This window comes from Chroicocephalus ridibundus, chromosome 9 (genome assembly GCF_963924245.1).
Source record: "Chroicocephalus ridibundus chromosome 9, bChrRid1.1, whole genome shotgun sequence".
In the NCBI taxonomy this organism is placed as follows: domain Eukaryota; kingdom Metazoa; phylum Chordata; class Aves; order Charadriiformes; family Laridae; genus Chroicocephalus; species Chroicocephalus ridibundus.
Window position 1 is genome coordinate 13649490 of NC_086292.1, and position 27391 is coordinate 13676880.

At 39.8% G+C, this 27391-nt stretch overlaps 2 protein-coding genes across 2 annotated transcripts in view; one reads left to right on the top strand and one right to left on the bottom strand.

Moving 5' to 3' along the window:
* COL4A6 (collagen type IV alpha 6 chain) overlaps nt 1-8888 on the bottom strand; it is a 137374-nt gene extending 128486 nt beyond the window's left edge. The window contains exons 1-2 of the mRNA XM_063345456.1: nt 8450-8888; nt 8294-8342 (exon numbers count right to left, since the gene is read on the bottom strand). Coding sequence (XP_063201526.1) covers nt 8294-8342; nt 8450-8496 — 96 coding nt within the window. The 5' untranslated portion in view covers nt 8497-8888. The remainder of the gene's footprint in view (nt 1-8293; nt 8343-8449) is intronic.
* A 342-nt stretch (nt 8889-9230) lies between these two features.
* The window catches only part of COL4A5 (collagen type IV alpha 5 chain), an 82975-nt gene continuing 64814 nt past the window's right edge, over nt 9231-27391 (top strand). Inside the window, exon 1 of the mRNA XM_063346757.1 lies at nt 9231-9452. Coding sequence (XP_063202827.1) covers nt 9366-9452 — 87 coding nt within the window. The 5' untranslated portion in view covers nt 9231-9365. The remainder of the gene's footprint in view (nt 9453-27391) is intronic.

Genomic DNA, 27391 nt, shown 5'->3' on the forward strand with positions numbered 1-27391 from the left:
TGATGATAGAATAAAATCTCACAAGGAGGGGTGAGGCTGAAAGCCTACAGGCTCCTTTTATGGAGAAGTCTGAAGACTACTATAAATTCTTAATTTTCCAAGCTTGCTTTTGCCAAATGTTTTTGCTCCTGCAGGCTATGTTCTTCCAGTTCAGTTACACCCTGCTCTGTGGACAGGTTTAATCATCAAAGCACAATACAATGATTCACCTTCCTATTGTTTTGATGTGTTTCCACTATAGCAATAGTAATAATTCCAAACTACTTTATATATATTCTACAAAGCAAGTGATTTCTGCACACTCTTTCAGAGCAAAAGTTTGACTGATATAAGGGGAACTATTATAACTTTAAAATGGTCCTGCTCCTCTTTGTGAAAGTCAAAAGGATAAGGAACATAAGGAGCTGATTTGAAAGGTTTCTGATGCAATGTGAACAGGTAAAGTACATGCAGTAATTAAAAATAGTTGGGAAAAGACAAAAACTGACTTGTCACTATTTAGAGCTTTACAATGATGCTGCTAGCGAAAAAAAAAAGTAAGAAGATTATTTTCAGTTTCTTTGATATTTAATTTGTGGAGAAATTAAGAAGCACAGGAGCATTTATAAGTCCATTCCTTGTTTAACTGCACTTTCTTTTTCCTCTCTTCTGCTTTCTAGATCAAAATCAACCCCTCCTAACAGTGCTATGAACTCATTTATGCAGTTGGCTTTCAGCTTACTCTGTACAAACATTTTATTCCGATGTCTAGAAAGCAGCAGGTCTTGATCTCTCTGCCAGCAAAAAAAAAATGCTAAAGAAACATTTCATGTTGCTGTTGCTTTTCCTTTTGATGGAAATGGAAAAATGACAGATACGCAAAACCAAAGGAAAAGGAAATATTACTCTCATTTCTTACAGAAACCTTGATGTATTGCCTTTTCTAGCTAATTCCCAATTAGTCCAGATACAATACCTAGATGATGTTTAGGTTTTACCTGTGTTATACATCACACTGAGATCTTGCCAAATGCTTGTGTCACGGATGGAATCGTTTGTTCCTACTAGTAATGGTAAAAGCAACAAACATTAGGTGCAACTCTCAAACAGATTTGTGCAACAGTAATTCCTAGGTAACAGGCATTGACACGTCCTCACTGCTGCTAAGAGCAAGGCATCAGGAAAAGCACTATAGGTTTAACTGCCAGGAGTCATACTGGCAGCCTCCCTACACTACTAAGGTACAAAGGAAAGCTAGAAAGGCAGACGAGCTTAAGAGCACGTTGAGGCAAGGGCTGGAGGCTGTACAAAGTACAGTAGGTTCCAGGTAAATAGGAGAAAACAGACCAGGGAGTGCATAAAGCAAACTCAGAACATGGTAGCTATTGACATCTCAGTGGACTGAAGCAAATCAGCCCAATTTGGTTCACAGTGTTGATTCTCTCAATATGAAGGCAACCAAGTGAGCAGCGACTGTGCAAACTGGGTGGTGCTGGTTTAGTGGCCCAATGGGGCTGACACAACCAAAGCTCATCAAAATCCTGCAGAAACAACAAGAAGGGAAGCTAGCGCAGACCTTAGGGATCTCTGCTTTGTATCCATTTGAGTAAGAGCAGAATCAGAGGGCCAGCAAACTCACTTCTGACCAGCAAGAACTGTGGAAAAAAGCGGCAAAAAAGCCAGAGAAGAAGCAGATCTATGGAACTGTTCCTTTGACTTTCTATTAATTCTGCCTCTTCGCATTTCCTCAGACCTGAGAGAAGAGGAAGCCATTCTGAAAAGAAAAGGTGACTTTGAACACAAGAAGTAAGATTAATGTCAACGCTTTTTGAAAAGTAGAAAGTTAAATGCAGCTACTGGAGACTGCAGCCACACAACTTCCATATAAATCACACCCTCACAGAGGGTGAAGTTGTATGGAAAAACCCGAGGCATGCTAAATGGCAGGAAATCTCTGCAAAAAGCACAGGAACAAATTATTTGCTTTCTCCAAGTATTTTCAGATTTATTGCCTACACCTCCAAACTCCCTTTTTGCAAGGAACAGGTAATGAGAACTGCATGATTCCACTCTAACTGCTCTTTCTTCTCAAACATGTGAACTGAAAGATGTATATCGAGCTCAGTCAGGTTTTATAGCCTTTTCAGGAGAATAAGAGCCTTCTTGGGTTATAGGGATATTTTTGAAAGAAAAAAAACAACTAAGAAAATAAAGTTCATAGTGTCAATGACTGATCTCCCTTCCCACTGATCTTCTTCCTCCAATAATACTTAACATTGCAGTCACTATCAAGACTGCATTTTGCAGGTACCCTCCAACAAGCAACCCAGCCTCCTTCCAATCCCTTTCAAAACACAGGCTGACCTTGCTAGAATGATCCCTTCCACAGGTAACAGCAGAAGTGCTTTCATTTTACTTTTGTCCAGAGTAACAAAGAAAGCAGTTCTTTATTTTGAGACTGGATTCTCAGAGAGCTTGAAAATTATCTATCAATCAAAGCTTAAAAAAATTCTTTTTTTTTTTCTTTGTCATCATTATAACATCTAAGCTGAGATACAAGCGTTACTAAAGTCCCTTCTTTTTTGACCTGGTAATACAACTTTATACCTGTATCTAGGCAATAATATAATTTTAAATCATTATCCATGGAGAGGCACATAAACACACTTAGGAAGGAAGAGAGGAGGTCAAGTACATAAAGAATTCTGGCAGCAAAGAATTTTCCATCTGTATGTACCATGACTTCATGAGCACCTCATAATACCGTCACACCACTCCAGTACGAGAACACCTTCTTTTTTCTCCAGAAATAATACCTTAATTTTATTATTTTGAGGTACCTAAATAATTGCCCTAGAAGAATTGATGATCCCATAAAAGGTACTGACAAAAGGTTAAAACTGGCTAGCATCTCTGTAATACACTTCTGTTTCTTCAGTGCTGTTTAATGCAGAATCATTAGCTTTGCAGTGTTTTGTAGCTCTCCCTTCGAAGGGGAGAGCTCAAAAACCAGGTGGGTCATATTGTCTGATACATAACCAAAACTGTCTGACAAGAGACTAGTTGGATGGTTAATCTTAATGCTCAAGTCAGCACTCAGCAGCAAAAGTACTTGCAGATATAATGCAGAGTATCTGTATGAACAGGAAATAGCTTTTGGATCAATTATGCTCTTTTCAAAAAACACTGCAGCTTCCTACAGATCAGAACATTTGTCTGATCAAACACCAAGAGCTGGCAATACTTTGACAACCTTGCCTGAACAGATGCTATGTCTCTGGGAATACGGGAGAGCAAATTCTTTTCTCCCTGTACAAGTCATGGAGTTATTAGCCCTCTTCCTGGAGCTCTCCTATGTCTACAAATGGAGTAGGACTATTATACAAAAAAAATAAACAAGAAAGAGGCACAGTTAAGATCCTGTAGAGTTACAGATTTGCAAGTCAGAGCCATTTTACTATCACACCTTTTTGCAATCTGTAGCACTCTCACAATATCTGTAAGCATCAGCATGTTACTGCAGTTACCCCAGAAGGAAGAGTTAGTACGGAGTAAGGTACCAGACCCCTACTCGCATCGACAGTGTCTCTACTGTGAGGCTGGACAAAGAACAGAGAAGCCCCACCATGAAATGCCCTGCATACTTCAGGAACACCAGCATGACTTACTAATAGCAGTTCTTAAGTCAGGGGAACAGTAAAGCTGGCCTGTCCAGAAGGGGAAATAAAATGCTTCTTCGGGTCACACAATGCCTCTCACAACTATGCAAAAGGCGGACACAACCTTAAATGGATAATGATATGAAAAAAGCTCTTCAGAACACAAGCACAAACATTACTTCATTTTATAGCTGCTGTGACCTAACACAATATCTGAGTGACAAATAAAATGCCACTCAATTATCTTTAGCACTCAGAAAATATTCAGCCAATAAACAATTCTTTGTTCAGATGGGACAGAAAGGGATATTCAGCTTTAAATGAAAATTTTCCATAAAATTCAACATGTCTTGGCAAGGGCTAGATAATTAGCAGTGTTGTGAACTGTCTGCTGCTTCTATTTTTTTTAAAAAGTAATTCTCATTATTTTGCTACAGAACCAGGGATTAGTTCTCATTATTTTGCTATAGACTTATTACTATTCAAATTTGACCTTTGCAGAATGACCATTCTCAACGAAGTATGTGAATCTTCACCAAACAAATGCCTCTACACACATGCATTCTTACAGATCAGAAGCTGCCTTATCCAGTAAATAAATCCTGAGATTTCCAAGATTAGGTCTACATTTAGTTATTTGTTGAATTCTGTAGCCTCCTTCCTTACACAAGTAACTTTACTAAAGATATTACTTCTTTCCCAATAAAGCTCACTGAAGATATTATAGCTGTAAAAGTCAAACTACAGAAAGATTGTATACTTATAATATTGATTAAAATGTCAAAGAAACAAAAAAACTTTTAAAATAGGTCTTAATGGATAAGATCATATTTGCAGAAACTGAATTGTGAAAGTGAAATGATGAGAGCTACAACTCTGTTTTTAAATATCCATGATTAAACAGCTATTTTTTCCCCTCTGTTAGAGCCCTGGAACAAAATTTATTTTTGGCATAAGGCCACTGAAAACAATGAGCTTGGTTCAGTTAAGCGGGTCCAGTACATATTAAATGAAAAGATATCACAAAACATTTGTATCATAGATAAAAACTATGTGTCAAAACCAGCTCTGGGCAGTCTGCTCTATTTTGAGTAAGAGAAGCTCTGCTAGTCTATGACAAGCTAGCCTAAGTGATCTTATTTATCTCTTAATCTATCCCAGGTTTTCTGTGTGTTTTTTTTATTTGCCTTACTTGGATACTGTAGATGTTCTGCTGAACAAGACACTAAGCACTAGAAAATGAGAGCAACTCTAGTTAATCTGCACATTTATTAGCAAAAAAACCCAAAACAACCAAAAACCAGAAGATTTGGAAGAGTTGGAATAGTACATGAAGTCCAGACTCATAAAATAAAAGCTAACTGGACTCTATCTGAAAGCTCAGTTGTTTCAAGAGAACACGCCTGACAATAAGTCCTAACAGTAGTTCCTTAGGATATTACATCAAGACTAGCACATATTCCAGGTGTGCTCAACTAGCTGAACAACAGCAGAAGGGAAATAAATAAGGAGTTATCATTTCACCTGTATGTCAGGTATGCTCCCAATGACTGCTAGGACTATGATGGAGCTCAGCTGAAAGCTTTGAGAAGAGATGAGAATCTCAAATTTCATTGCAAGAGGCTCTAGGCTTTGTGACCATTTTCATCTCATGCTCCACCTCACATTTATGAGAGGTGATGCCAGAAGCATCACCAAAACTCTGATTATCCTTTTAAAAGTCTCTCTTCTAAAAACTGTATTTTGCCCCGTAGCCTGGAAAAGCCTCAGGGGCAGCCAGTGATTAGCCAAAGCAAACACCTGCCACTCTAGCACTGTTCCAACATTTTGTCTTACCGCCTCTGCTCTGGCACAACTTTTCTCATTTGTCTTACAGTGTAACAAATGTCTGGAACATAGCACTATATTTCTGTTTTTATGCTTGCACAGCATCTTGTTTTGACACTTCTGGTTCACAATTAATGCAAACTACTGATAATAAAAGATTGAAAACATGAATGAAGTAGAGCTTCTGGAGTGACTTCAGCTGAAAGCTGTTAGGGGAAACTCTTAGGCCACTATCAGCAATTGGTCTACAAATGAGGTAATGATCTCTCTGCAAAGTAACCCCATGTGTAACAGGAAGTCATCCGTGCTTTCAACATTTGGCTCAAGAAAACGAAGATTGCATTACGAGACTAATTTTGTACTACCATTCAAAATATATCATCATTTATACCCCAAAAAATGAGTACAAGATAAGAAGTTAATTCTGGTACACTTTAAAATCTTATTCTTACAAAGGGAGGGATGACTACACCTAGTAATTGACACCTTTGAGGCAAAACCATCTTTGATTCAACTTCATTCAAGATGCTGGCCTGACATGCCAGCCACTGCCTACTAGCCTTGTCCACAGTAACATTCCTGAAGAATGCTCAGCAACTTGGTACAATATTTTAGGATGTTTCTTTTACAACAGGTAAGTTATTGAAATGAGTTTAATTGAAAGAAAGAGAAGATGAACAAAGTTACAAATCACATAGTCTTCAGCAACAAGTGCTTTAACAGTTGACTGTCTCTGAGAAGTCTTCTAGAAGTTTTATTATTCCTCATTAATCTAAAGTTTTAACCTCATTTTATTAACATTGTACTTCACTATGCTTCGTCACTTCAAATTATATAGCAGAGAACTACTAAGAAATGTTTCAGAGATTCTGATTTTTCTAAAAAAGCTCTGCTTACTTTAAAAGCAATTTCAATCCCTAGTATTTTCTCTTAACAACTTACTTCATGCTGGAAGGCATTAGGCTGTGTTTTTCACTCAGTGATACCAGAAAGTCATTTACTTACTACTGTATCTGAAAAGTTAATGAACATAGTTGTATATCGTTCCTGTTGTGCATGATTGACAGCATTTTTAATAACAATAATTAAATGCATTAACTGCTTAGACACATAAAGCACTAAACCAAAATATTTTAAGGACGTATTTCTGATTCTTTTTCATACTTTTAGACTAATTATACAACAAAGATTTTGCTTGTTTTCTAACCCTGAAGAAAACTGGCAGGAAGACTTTACGAATGGCATGTAGACATTAATCTTACTCATTGCAATAGACTTAAATTGACAAAGTCCCTTTATGGGTAACGAAACATGTCAAGGAACTAACAAAAATATGACTGCTTAAGAGACATGCTTTCCAACAGGTATGAAGCAAAATTGGACCAAACAACTAAAAACCTGCTGTCTGATACAGATGTAACTATCAGGAGTAATTTCACTGACACACTGCATGAATTTATAAAAATGACTGCAAAATGTAGCACATTTGCTTCAAAAAGCCATGAAAATACTTGCTTTATAAAAGTAATTTCCACACAGATTCCACTGTAGCAAGAACACTCATAAGAACAGTTCTTGGTTTTGTTGAAGAAAAAAAACATAAAAAGAAAAGAAACTCTCACAGCTTCCCACATTGTCTAATCTTTTAATCTCTGAGAAGATTAGAGCTTGTAACTACCACCTGATCAGGATGATGAAATTCTACTAGTGCAATTGATTATAAAAAGTGCAAAACAGAACCAAGCATTTTATATTTACGAAAAGGGTAAACCCCTCTGCTATTATAGCCTTTTCAAAAGATTTCTTTTCAGTTGCACAGGAAGGTGCTCAAAAGAGTAGCAAAAGCAGTAGAAAAACACTGGCTGACAAATCAAGAACCCATGTTTTAACTGTTTTTGTTACAAGTCTGATAGAAGTTGAATTAAAACAAACATGTTTAAAACATATGCTGACTACTACCATTAATTCATTATAGTGTATGTGCTATAAAATACAGACCACAAAGATCAGTATATTGTACAATCTTAATTTACATCACACTATAAGATACTTTTTTTAATTGCTAACTGTACATCAGTTGGACACTTAATTTAGGCTACAGATTTTCCAAAGGACTTTTTTATTCATTAAAGCCCACAGTTGAGCGGGCTAACAATTTCCGCATCCCAGTTGCAGAAAATTTACTACAACACCAAAAAAAAGGAAAAATTATGAACATTTAAAAAGCCTAGAGATCCCTTACTAATCTGTTGAAACATTAATTAGGAACAGTAAGAGAAAATCTGTGTTTATGTCATAAAATTGTCGGATTGACAGATCATAAACTTATTGCTTCTGTATGCCAACTTGGAATTTAAAACACATTTACTAATTCATAGTCATGAACCTCGATACAACACTTAACAGCTTAATCCTTTAATTTCTCACATCACTTTTACTTAGTTATGAGGTGTTCTGGGTTGGATCCCTTGCGAGCAAGGTTCTAAAGGGTCAGCTTTTAACAGAAAGGCTTGAGAAGAGGCTAAAAAAGAATGAAAGGCAGTCAGTTGCCAGGAGAGATATTGATCATCCTTTCAGACACAGAGAGCTGTTACACTGAATACAGACGGTCTTTCACCCCAGCGTACTTTGCAAAAACTAATCAACAGTCGAGCAGACGAAAGGCACAAAGGAACTTTGGAGCAGAGGCGTACGGCAATTGAAAGAAAAAAAAAAATTGAAAAAAATCCCCACGTCTTTCTGAGAGGGGCGGGAGGGTTTTCCGTCCGAAGGATGCCCAAACCCCGCCAGGTTTGACGAGGCGCGTCCACCTCCACCTGCACACTTACCCCACTCGCCAGCTCTGCGCCCAAGCAGAGGAGCAGCAGCACCAGCAGCCTGCGGGGAGGCAAAGGGACAGAGTCACCGAGGGGCCGGGGGACGCCCCGGGGAGGGGGCCGCGGGATACCGCGGGGAAGGGGGGACACCACGCCTTCGGCACTCACCCTGCGCGCCCGGCGGCCGGCGGGGCAGGGTCGCTGCCGCGGCCCATGCTTCAGGCAGCCGGCGGGGTCGGCGGAGAGGAGGCAGCCCGGTTACGCGCCACTGCTCCCACGCGGGCACCGGCTCCGCACCGCCGGAGGAAGAGGAGGGCCCGCCACCGTCACTCAGGGCGGGCAGGACCCCTGCGCTCACCTCCGCCGGCTCCTTCCTCCCCCCCGCGACGGAGCACCGAGGGGAGCGGTGGAGCTGGCCTCGCCGGCGCTGCCCGCTCGCGGTCGATCACCGCTCGCTTCCCTGTTGGCGCCCCGGGCCCCCTCAGGGCGCCCGCCGCCTGCCTGGGCAGAAAGCTTACGCGGTCTTCGCCAAGGCGTCGCACCTGAGCGGAGCCGGGCGGGGCGGGACTAAGCCGGGCTAAGCCGTACTGGGCCAGGCGCCCCCACACCCCGCTGCCCGCCCCTCCTGAGGTGCGACCCAGTACTGCCAACAGCTCCCCCCTCTTCCCTCACACACCGAGGTGCCTCCGCTGGGAAAAAATAGTCCGGGGTCTGGAGGCTGCCGGCCCAGTGGAGGTGCGGGGCGGGCAGAGACGGGCGCCCGCCCTTCGAGCCGACAAAACCTCAGCGCACAGGAGGAAGGGTGGTGGCGGGGAATCGCAGCCCCCCCAGAGTGGGGCAGCAGTGCGCCCTGCCCCGCACACCGCACGCACGCCACCCGCCGCCTAGTCCGCCCGCCCACGGTGCGGATGAATACGGGCCAAGTAGTCCCGGGAGCACTTGAGCCGGGAGAAGCGGGCGAGTGCGGCAGAGGGGTGGCGCTGGCGTCGGGGCGGCCGGCGGGAGCCGCCAGGAGGGAGCCGCGCTGCTCCGCCGGGCTGTGCCCGCGCCGCAGGGCCGGCTCCGGAGCCCCTGAGCGGGCGGGATGGAGCCGCGGTTGTGGAGCTGCAGCCTGGCTGCCGGCTGCCTGTTGCTGCTGGGGTGCTGGGGGCCGGAGGAGGCGGTGGCGGCGGTGAGTGTGGGGCGCCCTCCTTGTTCTCTTCAGGCGCGGCGGGAGCTTTTGAGCCGCTTCAAACACGGGGTGGCTGAGGGTGGGCTACCTGGTGGCCGCGATGGGGCTGAGGGGACCGCAGCGGGCCGCGGCTTCTGACAGGAGCCCGACGGGTGGGGGTCGGCCGGGCCGGGCCTGGCGCGGGTCTCTCTGTCTCTCTCCTCGCTCCCCTCAGGTGCCGGGGGCTCCGGGCCGCCCCTTCCTGGGCACTGCCCTCCACGGACAAAGGCTCCTGGGAGCTGCCGGCGTCGGACCGGCTCTCCGCAGTAGCCACCTGCCCTTGGCGCTTCTGGGTTTACCGGCGGCTGCGGGGAGGCAGGAGGGAGCCCGGGTGCGAGGCGGGGGAAGCCCGGACGAGCTTTGTGTGTGCCCTGAACCCGCTGTTCCTTCGGGACAAAGAAGGAAAAATCCCCTCCCCACCTCCCCCCTCCAAAGGACCTTCGTAAGGAGGTGTCTGAGCTCTTGCCGGCGAGCTTTCACCTGTATCTGTAGGTCACATCTGGACGTGGCAGGGAGTTGGAGGCTTGCGGGCATGGTCTGCCGGAGGATTGTGCCTCAGGCTGTGGCTTGGTTTTCCTGACGGTTGTGTTTCTGCTTTCCTAAAACCCAAGTTGAGATGCTAGTGGAGGTGGTAGGTGCCTGCAGTGTTGCAGAGGGTGCACAGTAGGTGGCCTGGAGAAGAACTTTGTTTTCTCCCTTTGGGAGAGGGATGCTATCCCAGCTTCCCTGGAGTGGCTGGGCCTTGAAAACTGAGGGTGATCACTGGCTTCCCATTTCGAGGTACCTGATTAAGACCTTCATCTGTTAATAAGTGGTGAAAATAACTGTAAGGCTCATACTTTAACTTGGGTAATTTCAGATTTTTACAATCTCTTCCTCAGGCTGTTAACTTTTTTGAGTGTTCTTGGAAGGGAAAATGAATCCAGATTTCTGTTTCTTAGGATTACTCTCTAGTTAGAAAAAAATCATAGTATGTTACTGCAATAGGTGTAGAATACCTTTCTGCTACTCCCCCTCCCCTTCAATTTTGTAGTTAGTGCTAATAAAATCTTACTTGTCTCCAACTGTCCTTTGAAGTGCATTCCTTTACAGTGAAACTTTGTAGACCTTTAATCTGCCCTTCCAAAAAGCAAAGACCAGCCGTAATATACTCCCTTCCTCTTCTACCCCTCCTTTTTACCATGCCCAGGTGTGTACCCAAGTGTGATACTAGCCTGCCACCAGTGCTTACTGATTTGGGGAACTGCTTGTCCCCATATTGTCTGTAATACTAGTTCTGCTGTTGTTCAGTGCTACTTCCCATAACTTTCATCCCCAAAGAAGGATCCGATCAGTCCCACCTACAGGACTTCACTGCTTTAGCAAGTGGGGGTTGAAGATGGGGAGGCTTGCATGTATAAATATGTCCCCTTTCTTTCTTCAGGAAAGCTCCCAAGCAGAGTTTTGTGTGTGACTGGTGGGAATCTATGGGGCCTGGGAAGGGGACTGTGTTGGGCTGACCCTGCAGGCAGCCCCCTGCCTTGGGAGAAATGAAGAAAGGAGAAGAGACAATGGTGGAGTTCCTGGTTCTCAACACTGCCTTGTGCTACAGCCTGTCATTTAGGATGAGTCCCCCTGGGGATTTACTGCCCCACAGTGAGATGAGATTAACTGAAGGCCCAAGGCCTAGTGGGGTTGAGGAAGAGACAGACACCTCTGTTCCAACCTATGTAAGTCCCACTGACATTTTGTCAAAAAGGTCCAGTGGTTTCTCGATGCTTTAGTGTTCTGATGTACATGAATCTCCTGTCCATGATAACACTAAATGATGCTGATCCTTATTAATGAGGATCAGCGTCTTATTTTTCTCATTGTCAGAAAGGGTTGAATTAACGCTGTAGCGGTATGGTTGATAAAAACTGTCTCTTCTGTGAATGTTGTTTTGGAGCCTTGCATGAAAATCCTCCCCTTTCCCCCAACAGGATAAATTTGCTGTGATGAGTTTAAGTCGTTCTGGTGTCTTTATTTTAATAATATTGAAATTGTTACTCAACTTCATAACGCACATTTCAAATGTCATACTTTTTTTGCTCCAGATTGTTCAAATAGTGTGTATTGCTGTGTGATCAGTTACAAGGTGACACAATATAGTTGAGAATCATCTGCCAATGTGGACATCATGGGGAAATCCCAGTGACTTATTAAAAAAGAAATTAAAAATTGCTGAAACCTCATACTTGAGTAAGCATGAATTTCACTGTTCAGATTTTATTGATGAATTTCCATAGCCCATCATCTATAAACTTGAGGAGTAGTATGTGGACAATGCTGTATACTCTTGTGCAGACTCATTGTTGATGTAGAATGAAGCATGTAATTACTGATGGACAGTGTAAAAGTAGCTGGGAGTCTGAGAACGGTTATACTTCAGAGTGGGAGAATGAATGAGGTAGAAGATGGTGTCAACAGTGCATAGAGTGATTTCAAGTTACAGTATAAAAAAAAAATGCGTATTTGTTATGTGCTTTCATCAGAGGATATGAGTGCTTGTAATGTATGTTAAATGGCAATATTATTGCTTAAGTGCCCTGGTGTTTTTAGTATAAATCTACATATGTGTATATAAGCCAATTAGCTCTTCCTATAAGTAGATTTTTTTCCCCTCTCCTAGCAGGTTTACACTTGCACTGTGTTATAGAAAAGTGATTGCAACTTGTGACTGGGAAATATCTTTAAAGAACATAGATGGACTAGATTCTTAAATTGTGCTAATTGGTGAAACTCGCTTGAAGTTAGTGACTCTCTATTGATTTATATTGAAAGTTTATACTGAAGTTTCCCTCATAGTTAAGGCTTAGGTTTTTAGAGTGTAAACGAACTTTGTCAGCCCAAAAGTTATTAAAAATAAAGTAACTTCTGCAATGTCTTTTTTTTGCCTTCCGTTATGACTCTACTTTGACTGAAAGTGTAAGGATGTAAACAATTGTTCAAATATGCTAAGGCAAGCGGACAAGATGAGTATCACTTGCATTTAAGAAAGTGATGGATTATTAATAAAAGTTATCTTAAATTTAATTGGGATTTCTTTTTTCCTTTCAGAGTTTATCATGTATATAAATACATTGTACTTGATTGATATGGTTAATCTGTAAATGATGATCATCTGTGTTTCTTTTGTTTGCCCTAACTATTTTATCATGGTGGTTGTTATTATTTCCCATTTCATAACTGCCTGTGGCCCTTTCTAGTTATGAAAGCTAAGTCTGTAAAAGCAGAAATAAATGGGTGCTGGCTTTTAGGATTCAAAAAGTATTTAGTCCTGAAATTCCGGGGATGTGTCTTGATTAGTCATGCACAAGACTCTCTGTTTCATAACATTAAGGCTCAAGTCCTTCCACTTGCAACTTGCCATTTGTCATGTGTTTTGGCTTTGACCTTTCATGGCTCTTAGTTAAAGATATATAGTAAAAGTTGCATCTCAAGGTGTGTTCTGGCACATACTAAAATACAAACAAATCAAAGGAATCCTGAATGAAACCTAATATAATAGCTGTTTGGACCATAATAAGACCTTCTGTGGCTACGCATACAAAATTATGTAGTATGTATTTTTTCCACATGATGGAAGTAGACTGATAGTTCAGTGAAAACTCTTAGGTTTTAATTTTTCTGGTCATGAATGAATTAATCTACTCACCGAAAGCAATTATCTAAGTCACTTAACCTTTTTATAAAGTAGAAAGGGAAATTTTCCTAGGACGAAGTGTTACTTAATTTATTTAACAGCAAATGTAAATTTATACAGTGAACTTCTTCTACTATGAATAAGCAATAATGCTTACTGTAACGCAATTTGTTGCTATTGGTTTTACTAGAACGTGTGGAAACTTTGCTATATTACAAAACAACTGAAATCAGTAAGAACATCCCAACAAATCTAATATGCATATCTTCTATCTGGGACAAAGTGCAGTAAGGCATCTGTTCCACACATACAGCGAAGATGTATTGTGCATTTTTACCTTTCATTCACTTAGATTAAAATGCTTCCTTCTCTAATTGCATTGATTGTGTAAACTCTCCACTGCTATCACCACACAACAAGATATCTAGATAACACTTCCTTATACATTCTAGGAATAGTATTATGCAAGCATACTGAATGGAAAGCGGCCTTTGCCAGTAGTGATAATACCAGACAAATTGCTCTGAATGAAGACACTTTCTGCTTATCTGTGTCATAAGGCTGTATGGATTCAGTAATGTTTGAAACCAGTGGGGTGCTTTTAAGTTCTTGAGATATGCAGTGTTTAACTATCTGATATTAACTGCAGACTTTTCTGTGCTATAAACCATCTCTTCTCAACAGCACCTAAGATAAAACTTGTTCAAAAGATGTAGTGCTGGTATAGTTTTAAGCATCCTTAAGCAGCATCCCTTACCCTCCTGTGAAAGGTTAGCAATGCAATTAAACCTTATTAAGTATCACTGGTACAGTGCAGCTTCTGAAAAAAGAAATGTGCTGAGCATCCTGGTTATGCAATTACTAAGTGTGTGGTATGTGGAGAGAAAGCTTCAATGTAATGTGAAATTATCAACAGAATAAACATAATTGAGCTGAAGAGGAAAGAGTCCTCTTATAAAAAAAGAATTCTAATGCTTATTTTAAAATAATTGCTTTGCAGGTGTCTCAAATCTTTCTTGTAGAGCTCAAGTCGTCTTTGAGAACTTGGGAGGAGATGCAAGAATTAAAAACTGGGGGATTTGATCTTAAGTTTAGGAGAGATGGATATTGGGTAATTAGGTAATTGCAAAGCTGTATTGCAAATGAAACATTTTAGCTTAAACTTGTTAATGCTTTAGTGTCTCTTCCTCTAAAAGGCATGATACTTAAACTGTAATGCATTAATAGGCATAACTTTAGTCTGCTTGGAAGACACTTTGATATTGTGTGACTCTCACTTATGACACTCTGCATCTCTGCCACGATTTGAGTGGGAGGCTGGACTAAATAACCTCCTGAGGCTCATGAACTATCCTAGAAGTCTAAAATTATGCAAGAGTACAGTCATGCTCCTAAATGTACTTTCTTTTAAGACAACTGACATATCCTGTAGTCAAAATTTAATTGTAATTGTGTAGTTAAACTGTGAGTTGGAAGGTTCATATTTACTTAAATGTTGGGGGTTTTTTTAAGTTGCAACTAGTCAAGAAGCTATCTCAAGCTGTCAGCACAGCAGCATTCAGAATTTTAATTTTGTATTCTCCTTTTGTGGAGGGTGTATTACGCAGTGTGTGGTTTGTTCATGTATTATACTGTTGTAATAAAACAAAAATAAATTCTAGGGGCAGTATGGGCAGTGGGGTTTTTTCCACCTGAACTGTAAGTTTTAGGAGTCAAAGAGAGAGGAACTCGAGGAAAAAAAAAAAAAAGATTTTGGCTGACTTGAAGGCAATAGCCTTCAAGGCTCTTAGTTATTGCAGCTCTGTTGTTGGATTTCTGTCTCCTTCCCCAATTTGGAGGGGAAGGCAAATAGTTTAGTCTCATCTGTATTTTGTTTCTTTTACATAATCTCTACAGAGAATTAAAATGCCAGGGTTGAATTTCAGTCTCTTCTCTCTCCTAGCAGTGTAAAAGGCATCTGTGTGCAATGCTCTTAAACTAGAACCAAAAGTAAAATAGCTGTTATCTACAAAATGGTTCTTTTCATTGAGGCATATAGCTAGATCTGCAAGACTGTCCCACTGTAGACTAATATGACCCCACTCTATGCTAGATAAGCTTTGCTACTGCAGCTCTGCTGAAACCCCTCCTTTCCCCCCTCTTAACTTTCCCTGAGATAAGCAAAGCTTTATTGCCTTCTCTGGCTGAAAACAGTCCTTTTTGCTGGTGTCTGTATCTGTCAGGACTTTCTGCTGAAATATATTAAACATGTTGGAAATCATGTTTATTCTAGGACTGACTTTAGCTGTAATCAAGGTGAATCTTAGTTTTAAACCACACTATTAATTTAGAGAAAGATATTTATGCTCTATTGTTTCCTAGAGAATTTGGATGCTTTTAGAAACTGCACTTATATAACCCTTAGTTTCAGCTGAGGTGTATGTATGTGGTAGAAAACCATTCTCTAGAAGGAACGGTGAACATGAAGGAAATACTTGGTTTGTCTTAAAGTGCTTCACTGTTATGAAACAGAGTTTCATTTCTGTCTCTTTCTCTACTATAATAGAGATTGCTACATCTCTCCCCTCTTTGTGAAGTATTTGGAGATGTAGTAGATAAGATCACCTTATTGTCTTTGGTAGAAGAATTTGAAGACTCACTGGTCCATTTGGGCCTCTTGCATGAGGTTAAGGTAAGATGCTGCTGATTGCTTCACAGACTCAATTGAGAGCTATGGCAAGTAATCAGCAGAGCTGTATTAGAATAGCCTCGTTTAAGAACTTGAGACTGTAGACCAGTTCATGAGAAAAGTAAAGCTTGACAGAGGTTCTTCAGCTCAGTGTTTTAGGAACTACTGCTGTAAGTTACATAAGTTATAATACCTTTTTAGTACTTTTATATAGTAATTAAGCAGAACTGCACAGACGTTCCTTTCTAGCTTAATTTTCAGTTTGACTAACTGCCTTTTTGTGTGGTTACTTGGCTAGACAAAAGTATAAGAATCTTAATGGGCTAAACATAAAATTTGTCTTTATTTGGCAACCATAGTGATAAAATGAAGCAACTTGCGAACACTTGTACTGAGAGAAAGGCCATGAGCTTTGAATATCAACACTGCGTGTTTTGTTGTTTGTTGGTTTTTTGTTTGTTTTTGACAGATTCCTGTTTCTGCTTAGTCTTTCAGGAACTTAGAGAACCTTAGAAGATTGGCAGTGTTGAGTGGAAGGGCAGAAGCTTGTAGATGGTTTCAGAGATGTTCATTTTATATTTTATAACCTGAGTTACCTGGGTGCTCTCTATAACTGGTAGTTATGTGGCTAGGGAGTCAAAGCCTTCTTTCATCTTGTAGCACCTCAAATAGAAATTAGCTTTCTTACACATAAACATGTGCAATGGTAATATGTATTGGTATGTTGTATTTAATATAGTAAAGCAGAATTTGTATCCTTCTGTGAACAGGAGGAAATAACATAACTGAGTTTCCCTTGCAACTCCAAGCTTAAGAAGGATCCCTGAGCACTTGATAAGTGATGGATTTTTAATGATGTTTCAAGTCATTAGTAAGGTGTTTGGACTAATTGGTTGCCTGGGTTTCATTCCCAGCTTCTGATGGAAAGGCCATCTCTTTCTACCCTCTTACTTTTTCTGCTTAAGAGCCTCAAACTCTTGTGAGAAGGGTGTGGATTTCTTTGCTTGCCTATGAGGCTATAGGCTGGCAATCTTTTTTTTCCCTCTTATCAATTCCTTCATGCTGTTCTTATACTAGGAGTTTTGTACTTTTCTCTCTTAATCTGTAAAGATGTCGCTTATGCTTCTTAATTTGTATACTAGTATAAACAGTGTGATGTAATAATGCTGACTTGGAATTCAGGACTACTTAAACTGGTGCAAGATGCATTTTTTTTTTCATTCAACTGTGGATTTATGGGTCTTACTATTTTACTAACTGCCTGTTGCTAAACAAATTAACTTTATATTATGTACTTTCTGGCAGTATTTTTCATTTTCATGTGTTGAAAAAAGTTTTGAGTCCATATACTTTGCCTCTGTACTAAACACTGGTTTCTTTGCTGTTTTCCTGGTAGTCATATTCTTGTCCTTTCCCTACTTTTTTAATCAAGCTAGGGAAACAGAGTGATGATTTTGATGTACACTGGACTTCTTGGCATTTCTCCAGTACTCTGAAAAATGTCCAAAGTTTACAGTATATTCAGAATAGTTAATTTTATTACTGCCCATTCTGGTTCTTGGCTTCTGCAACTCCTGTGTTCTAGGTGAAAATATAGCCAGCATTAGTTATTAATTACCTAAAGTTGTCAAGCTTAAATAACCATTAATTCAACACTTGCATTTGATTATTTTTCGACTTCACCTTGTTAGCAATGAAGGCTAATGTTCCTTCATTAAGCAAGAAATTATCTAGCTGTATCTACTAAATACGGCATTGATTCTTCAGAAGCCAACCTTTCTCTTTATGCACTTAAATTGTGCAGATGGCTGATAGAGAGGAAGAAAATGACCACCCTGGGCAATGAACTTCACTCTTGCTACACCTTGAATTAAAGTAGCAATTATTAAAAACCACAATTAAATGGCTTCACTTAATGCAATGAAAATTAATGTAACCTGTAGACAAGGCTAGGCAAGCCTTCAACTCCCAGAAGATTTGATTTCCTGACAAGAAATGCCACTGCAAAACAGTATTTGAGTGAAGGACCCTATGAACTCAGTTTAAAAACCTTTTAAAAGTAATCCTTTTTATGGGGCAGTGATTTTTTTCTTGAGTAAACTTACTTTGAACCAACCTGTTATACAGAATGACGGCAGAAGCAATTGTTCCTGAAAGGCAAAGTAACTTCTAGCTGTCATTCAGACAACATGAATTGACTTAATCAGAGAAAATACTTATTCTGAAATCAGTTTAAGAACACTTCTTTTGTATATTAAACCTTAAAGGGCAAAGGTACTGAGAAGGAAAAGGAGACTTCTTCACTGGACTGAAAAACTAGAATTTCTATTCTGTATCTCTCTCACTTTCCATGTCTTTCTTCATCCAGTCACTGTGTAGTCAGATATGAGGGTAAAACCTTGAGGTTTCTACAAAACCCTTACTTTTTTTTTTTAACTCTTAAATCATTAAATATTTAAAATGACAATAAGAAAATCTAGAGAGGCTGAGAAAAGTTGCAAGGCTTGAGTGTCTTTTGTTTTGAGTCAGATTAACTTCCAGTATTCGTTTGCCCCTTTCTTGATGGGGTAAGTAGTGCCCTGAAAATCTCTAGAAGCCTGTGACCGGAGTCTGCCCAGGCAAATGGTGAAAACATTGATACAAAAGTTGATATTTGCGTGGGTGTGGTTTTTTGTATTTTTGTCTGAAGGGAAAGTGTACATGTAAGTATCATTTAGTTTCTGATCCAGAATGCTTATGGAAACTTGGCATTAGAATTGCTGATGCTTCTCCACACATGTGTGCACATGCACAAAAACATGCACAAAAACCTTGAAAGTATCTTTTCTGTTCTAAAAACTTTCAAACTCTTAAAGCGATAGCAGAAACAAAGTGTTACAACATCTACATCTAAAGTATGAATTTTTGTATCCTAAATGAACCTAGAAAATGCCTTAACTTTAGGCTTGAATGAGAAAATGCTTGTTGACAGGTCTAGTCATGCTCAGAAAATGTGTATTTTTAGAACATCAGCATACTGTACTTAAGAGTGAGAATAATCAAACAGGTCTCTTTAAATAACCTTAAATTGCTAATACACTACAGAAGTAATTGTGGAGGAACAGCACACCCAGTCAGGGCAGTGATGGAAATAGTATTACGGGGTTTTTTTGGTGGGCATCTGGCATCCAGCCAAAGATAACCCACCACAAAACTGTTGTTGGATTTAACTCTTTGAATACTTAAATGTAGAGAACAAAATTAAAAACTGCAGAAATTCCAAGCTTGTCATTTGTTGTAGAGTCATAGAAAAACTTAGACTGCTAGTATAATCCTCGTGCTCTGGAGGCTACTTTAGGTGACCTCTTGTTCGAAGCGGAGCTGTCTTTGAAGTTCTGTATTTCTTCTTCTGATTGAAGATTCTGTTGTCCTTTTAGTCTGCAACTATTCCAGACGTTGCTTCCTGTAGGAATACAGTTAAAACTTTGTAGAAATGCTCCATGTTGAGTGCTTGTAATTAACCTACTGGTTACTGCAGGGTGCGGAGCATATATTACAAACTTGCAGCAGGTTATTTTCTTGGCATTTGTTCAGCTCCAAATAGCACTTGTGGGAGTGGGTATACTCCCTAAAACAGGGTGCCTCAGGGAAAACTTTCCCTTAGAGAAAGTGACTTTCTGTTTTGGAATGTGTACAAATGCCAGGGGCTGTTTCTTTCTTCTGCCAAATTTCAGACTGAACTGCATCTTGAGTTTTAATGATACTTGAAGGCTATTTCCTATGAATGGTTCTCATCACTTTAATTATTGTGATAGGGTGTTGGAACCATGTGTGCTCTTTCCTTGCCTACTCCAACTTTTTTTAAACTGACAGTATTTTAATGTAATGTTTCAAGGAAGACAGCTTACTGACATCCTCAGGCAAGCTCAGAGAATCACCTTAATGAGACACTTTAGGTTAGATATGGTTACCTTGCTACTGAGTAACCTCCAGAGGGTGACTGTGAATAAAACCAATTGCTGGAGAAAGCAATAACTAAATTTACATGTGTCATGGCAAGAAGAAGCTTAATGCTACTGCTAAAGACTTCCTCCCTTCCTAAAACAAATAGTTCTGAAGTATTTACATAGCATCCATTGAAAGTGACACTTAGCTTGCAAGTTTTAAGTATGTGGTATCCCTCTAACTATTTTGAAAAAGGAATATTTGTATTACACATTTTAATTTGTGTCTCTACTAAAGCACTATCTGGTACACTTTTTTATGTGTTCATCATATTGTACAGAAATGTTTTTATTACTGAACCTCTTGAGAGGAATACTGCATTGTGACTGTTTCTTAAAAAAATATCTTTTCATGGTCTTGGCGGAACAATAGAGACAAAATACAGGAGAAATTATAAAAGTTTAGACATCAGCTTCTGTTTGAAAAGTGCATTTCCTTTCCCTCTGCACCTCCTTTCTCTAGCACTGATCAGATTTATTTTGCCTTTCCTCCTGATACAATGTTAATACTTCAAAAACTTTTGTTTTTAATGCTTTTTGTGAAGATCTTATCTATGGTCCTTTTAGCTAGTTCTTTGGCATGGGTTCAAAAAAATTTTTTTAATGTAGTAAGTCTCTAACAAGTGCAACTTAATTACCAGAGCATGCTTTCTGTTTATTGGTGATCACAGTGCAGACCAAATGTACTGATTCTCAGGATAATGTAATTTATAGCCTCTAGACATAATTTCTCTAGCATAAGTGAATAAAATCTATTTCTTCTAATCAAGTTTGAGTATATAATTCCAAAATTTGTGTGTGCTAGATAGAATGATTGATTAGCAGTAGCCTGCAGCTGCCTCTTCCAGTGTTTTAAAGGCAATAAAATGCATTCAAGCTTCCTTTTTCTTTGTCCCTGTGAAATAGTCTGTGGGAAATGACCTTAGCAAGGAGCATCTTGCTATGAAGCACCTCCCTTGAAGTGACAGGTGTTCTAAGGAGACCCTGAACTGTTGCTAGCACATAGCCAGTGCATTAGTAAATGAGCTTGAGGGGCTGACACTGAGGGCTACTCTTTATCTGCTGAAGTTAAGTATGTGAGCTCCTGAACAGGCATCTGAGAGCTCCTGCTAAATATCCAGCTTCTATCAGCTTGAGGGATTTCTGAACCCATGTGGACGAAAGAAGAAAAGGGCCACCCAGCTCATCATGTCCTGATGCTCTGTTCTTGTGGAAGTGCCTCTGACTTACGAGGTTAGGACAAATGCTTTGTCTTTGTTACTTCCTTGTTTAACTTGGCCCTCTTCAGTGCCACTTACTCTTTCAACTTTGATTACCTGAGGCTGGAGAGTAGCTTTTTTTATTAGTATTGAGCAATATAGAGAAAGGACTGCCTGTAGCGCTATCTTCAGGTATTAAAATGTGCACACAGAGTATGCTGATGCTACAGGCATAAACAAATGATAAAACAACTTTAACTAGAAGAACCTTGGAGCTATGATACTTGGTCCAAGAACTAAAGGAGAATGGAGTTGATAATCACCTCCACCACAAAAAAAAATCCCCCAGACACCCACCAAGCCTTAAGTGAGTTAGGTCTTGTTCTGACAGTTAAGAGGGTGTGTACTTCTTCGGATAACATCTCAATGCAATATCGCTGTGCACAGCCTCTATTCTTTTTAGCATGTGTACTTGCTTAATCTTTGGTATTAACTGAGTGCTTTTAGTAGTTTCAAAATAGACCACAGTGGGGTTGGATTGATCTGAAATGCTGTTCTATTTTTTTATCTCCTTTCTCAGAGGCAGAAATGGATTTCTGCTCTTGTGTGGTCTCTTTCATGCACTTGACACATGAAGGTGCAGTTGTCAGTGGCAAATGACTGACATTGGTTGACAGGATTCAGCAACTGAAGCTTCCTCTGTTGCATGTTATATGGATGAAGGTGGGGAACAGGACACTTTTCTGGGGAATTAGTCTGGAGCCTGTATCTTTATTCCGTTTCCTTAACCAGGAAAGTTTAAAAAACAGACTGCCAGAATGAGTGGTGTTATGACTGTATAATACTTGGCTTGCAAGCATATCTGAGGCTTACAAGCCTAGCTGACAGTCAGGTCTAGGTTTGTGTTACATTTGGACATCGTTATAGAAAGTGGCAACATCTAACACCTGTCACTTGGGAAAGGTCCTAAATGACTAGTAAATCTTAACCTGTAATGAGTACCATATGGCACTTCTTATTTGCAGCTGGGAAAAATCAGGAAGCCTCAAGAGGCTAGTGATTAGAGACTTGTGTGTAAAAAAATTCAAGTAAAACTGAGACTTCCTGAAAAGCAAAGTGGCTTACTGTATACTGCCACTGACTGAATGTCAGGTACTTAATGCTTGTGTGTCAATGCTAGTGTTAGTTGCAGAAATATGTCACTGCACAGGTTAAGATGGAGGCATGCTTAAAATAAATCATTCCTCTCAATTGCTGTGTACTTGTTTAAGGACTTTGGTTATGGTCTGTATTAAAGCTAGAGGTGCGTTCTGAGTTCAGCATTCAGAACTGAAATGAGCAGTAGTGAAGTATAGACTGCCTACAGAGGTGGTATAAAACTTGTCCATCCCCAAAGCCTCCCATTCCAAAACTGAGAAGCCAACCGGAGTTACTTTGTTTAAGGTGTTTCTCTATTAATACTGTCTATTTAGAGGTTCATGCAGGTGCTGCACTGCCTGCTGAAGAGGGAAGCGTGGTGTTTGGCATCTGTCAGTTCATGAACTTGGAGATGAAGTGGGCTGGAAGCCCACCTGGTAGTTTACATTCTGTCTTTAGTGCTCTTTTCTGACAGTATTTACCAGGAGGTATACTTGCCAAATCTAAACATAGATGCTTTTTAAGATGCTGCCTCTGGATGGCAGCATAAAGGTAGTACTTAACGTGAGTTGCTGTTAAAGGAAATTTTTGCAAATTCATATAGCATGATGTGGAGCTGTTTGGAAATATGTGTTCATTAGAGTAGGAGTAGAAGTACTTAGCTTCTCATGTCTCTTTAATTTTAGATTTGAAATGCTTGTGAGAAGAGCAGTGGAGCTCAATATTATTTTGCTTTCTTTGTGTCCCACCCAGTAAAACATACTGCATGGAAGCCCGTTCTTTGTCTTGTAAGACTAACAGACCACAGAAATGTAAGAGTTTTCAGAAGTGGTGAGAACTGTCCGTGTCCTTTTCCTTGCCTACAGTTTGAGTGCAAGGCTGGCAGCACTTATTAAAGCAGAGTGGCAACAATAATTTTCAAAGATGGAATGCTTTGTAGAAAATGAGAATGATCTGCTGTGAGTTGCAAGGGCTAACTCTGTCCTTGTGCTGCCTGCTTAAAGTTTCTTCATGTCCTGAAGAGTTCTCAGTCTTCCTGCTCTTAAAGGCAAGTATGGAGAAAGGGAGCAATGCCTGTGATAGGGAAGTTGACTAGATGCCCAGCTGGGCTCTTGTACTTTCTGTACTCTTCTCTGGTTCAGGAATCTCATACAGAAAGATTTTGTCAGGCTGCATACCTTTTGTTCCCCAGGGGATAACTTCTGTGCATATTTGCTTGTTGCTTTCACCTTAGTTGTTAAAAAAAGGGAAGTGGGAACCCCTAACTTCAGGGAGGTTAAAAACTGTTTTATGCATAAGCTTCTTCCTGCTGTCTTGCAGCCCCTCTGGGGCTTGCTAGGGATGAATCTGTCCCTTTTTTTTCCTGTTTGTAGAAACTCTGATCAGCAGTTCAGACATTTGAATAGCCTACACTTCTACTCCCCTTTGCCAATTGAGTTTCTTGTGCAGCAGTAGCAGCTGCTGCATGGCAGGTCACTCGACCTGCCAAAATCTGTAGGAGAGTGTTTCTATAGATCTTGTCTCTGAATCTTTCTTAGGAACTTCCAGGAAAGGAAAGAGAAAATTTATTTTTATTTATTTTCTCTTAGAATACATACAGAAAATGTATTCTAAGAGAAAATGTATTGATCCATAAACTTTCTGTATAATCAGAACTCTTGTTTGGGGTGTGGTAACTAGATTTAGTGGGTCTCTTACAGTTATGTTTCATGTTATTACTATAGTATAAGCTATTCAGATGTCTAAATAACAAACAACTGAGTGCTGCCCCTTAAGAGGAAAAAGAAGGGCTGTTTATACATCAGATGTTTCAGAATATCTTTTTAACCTGCCTCTTGTGTTCTCATTCACAGTGGCCAGAACTGTGGCTACTACAGCTAAGAGCTTCCTCTGCAAGTCTGAACAGATCTTCTATTGTATAGACTTCAAAGAAAGATAGTGCCTCAAAGTATAACAGGTTAAATTACATGTCAGAAGTTTCCTTACTTTAAAAAAGGTGGCCAAGAACTTCTGCAGATGAGTTTTGACTCTTACATTTTAGACCGTGAAACTTACTCTCTTTGTATCTTTCTGTTATTATCTTTAGCTAGGTAAATTGAGGGAAATGATTACTTAAAAGGGTGTGTAATAATATTTTAATTCAGATTCTGCTTTAGAAATGCTAGTGCTCAAAAATACAATACTTCAGTGAGAAAAGAATGGCCATTTGGATTATGGAGCTGTGATGGCTTAGGTTCCGTTGCTGACTTCACACAGATATTTGAGTAATAAATTGTTATCTGCAGACTTGTACTCTTGTTAAGCCTAAAGAGAATGTATGTGAAATCAAAATTAGAACTCACAATAGCAGTCTTAACTCTGCTTGTCAAATCCTCACAAAACCTTTTGTTTCTTACTTATATTCATGTCCAGGCAAGTGAAAGGAAACTTAACTTGTTGAAGATAAATGGTGAAATCTTTGACCTGGGTAAGTAGTAAATCCTTAGCTAGATAACTGTGCAGGTGTTTTGTTATACAGATCTTGGCAAGCTAATAAATGTACATATATTCTTCAGGACCACCACCAAAATAAAGCTTAATCTTTGTCTGCTTGGAACTTAAAGGCTGAATTTCTTTTCTGTTATAAATAGAGGTATGAATAATTGAATTTGAGACTTTTGCGTCATTACAGCAGAGAGTACTGTAGTCTTCCTCCTAGGGCAAAGGCATTTGTAACTGATGCTTTTCTGTATGTTGAATTTGCTGATTTTAAGGAGTGAATTTCTAACAGCAGAGTCAGTCTTTATATTGAGAGAATTATCCAATATTTATGCTCCCTTTTTCTCTAATGTTAAAACATTCTTATGTTCCTGTCTGGTAAGCTGTCGTATTCAAATGCAGAGGGTGATGTTAATAGCATTTAGACAACTCTTGCAGCAGTAAGAATAACTATGCAAGGTGCAGGATTTGTCCACTGTGTATAAGCTTTATTCTAGGAATAGGTCTTCTACAGTTATCCAACAACTAGTTGCAGTATCTACTGTGAAAATTCTCTTCTACCAACCTTAAATCATGAACAAGAGCAATGATGAGACGATGTGATTCAGCTTGGGAATCCGCAGTTTCTGCAGTTTCGGGAACTACAAAACACTGTTAAACTGCTTCTCAGCAGTAAAATTGTATGTATTTGAGCTAATCTAGAATATTGTAGGAGTTCCAGGAAATAAGTTTATTTTACCACATATGTGGTCTAGAGGCAGATTTGGTGAATTGTGAAGTCCTATTTCATTGTATTCTGGACCAGAAGACTTCAAAAACATGGATTTTAGCCTAGTCAACACTCCCGTTGTTTCTAACGCCTCTCCCCGTTCCTCTTTGGCAAATAAAAACCTGGTGGGGGTGATGCATGCAGTGCAAGAACTTAAGGGTTTGATGTGCCTGTAGTTCTTTTAACACTGGTCTTTGTGGTTTGATATTACTCCCTATATCAGAATGCAAGACTCAGTGTTTCATTCATCTTTTTTTTTTCTTTGCTTTGCTCTTGAAAGAAAGTAGTACTGTGTTAATTTTATTACCTGATTAGATTGCTAACAAGAATACCTGGTCATGTGATAATGGTAAATACTGAAGGGAGAGACCTGAGGTGCTTGATAATGAATCTAAAACTTAGTGTTAGGAGCAAGTGCTCTTTGTGTTAGGTTTTCGTAACACTTGAAAGGAAAGGAAAAAATAAACCCTGAAGTACTTAGTCTACTATGTGTCCATCCTGAAGGTGAGATTATACCTCTGAATAGCAGTAATTCATAGCCTAAGTAGCTGTACAGTTAAGCCTGTTGCAGGTAGGAGAATGACTCATAAGCACATCAGCCTTGCAGAGGCATTTCTGTTACTCATATCTGTGAAAAAGTATCTGGGATTGAATTGCAAGTTTCGTGTTCATGAACTGTTAGGGGAGATGGACTGTGTGCTGTATGGAAGCCCTCAAGGATTAATTGCTTTTGAATGGATTTTATGACTGGTTCTTCCTTTGACCATTCTAGTGAATGGGAGCCTTAGTAAAAGGAAACTATCAAAAGGCTTGATTACATGTATTCAAATAAATTGTAGTGAAGCCATTAGAAAAAAGTATGGGAGCATACAAATACAGGACTCAAACAGCAATTGCTGCGTAGTGTGGCTTGAGTGCACACTAACATTTTTTCTAGCCTTTGCTGCTTGCTCTCTGCACCTCACTTGCAAACTATGGACTACTGTTCACAGTTCAGTTATGCTCATGTCAGCAGAGTGTGTTGCAGAGTTTTAAATTGGCCAACTTCTCCTAGGTGGAATTTATTTCAGTGATTTCTGTGCATCTTTTCCCTGCTGGAGGTAACTTTTCTCACCTGATGAGATAGCTTACAATTTTGTGCTGTCAAATAACTGTCTGATTCCCTTCAGGACAATGTCTTTACGAAGCTAGTGTGTGCATGTTAATCCCAAGAGACGTTGCATGCTGAAGCTTTGTGGTCATTTAAATCTCTAAGAGAGTCTTAATACATTTCAGGCCACACCATCATTTAAAATCAGTGGCTGTACACAATCAGGTTTTGCTTCTTACTTGACCTCTTGCTGCCAGCAGAACTGAGATGTTGAGAAAATAACATAATCCGTCAGTATAAACTGCACTGCTAGGTAGGTTCAGTAATGTTGCTATGCTATTCTAGAAATGAGTGGGGTTATCAAGCAGTAAATCCTACATTCGTGATAAAATAATATGTAAGGAGGATGTTGGAGTAAAGAAACTGCTTACTCTGTAAATGTTCAGACTATTTCTTGTTTCTCTTATCCAACTGTTTGATATCTGGATTGAGAACTTATTTGTGAGCAACTTGGATCATGTCAAAACTCTTCTGATCATTTGCAAAATTACCTTATTAATTCATCTACTGTGCTTCTGTAAGAAGTCACACCTTTCTCTTGTTTGTTAATTTCTGATTTGTAAATTTCAAGCTTTGCAAATGACTGGCTTCCCTCCCTATCCCTGTAATCTTTCCCATGGAAAGAGTATTAAAATATTGTTAAACTCCTATATGTTCGGGTACTTAAACATTATTTAAGCACTAATGCAAACTTTAGTTTGGGGGTTTAGATATTCCCTACGCACCTTCCTGCATGCACACAATTAACCTTTTAGTTTCCCTGCAGCTGTGTGTTTGTAATGGTAAATCACTTCTGAAGCACAACTACATTTCCCATCTAAATTTTTTAGTTAGGTGGTTAATGTATTGCTT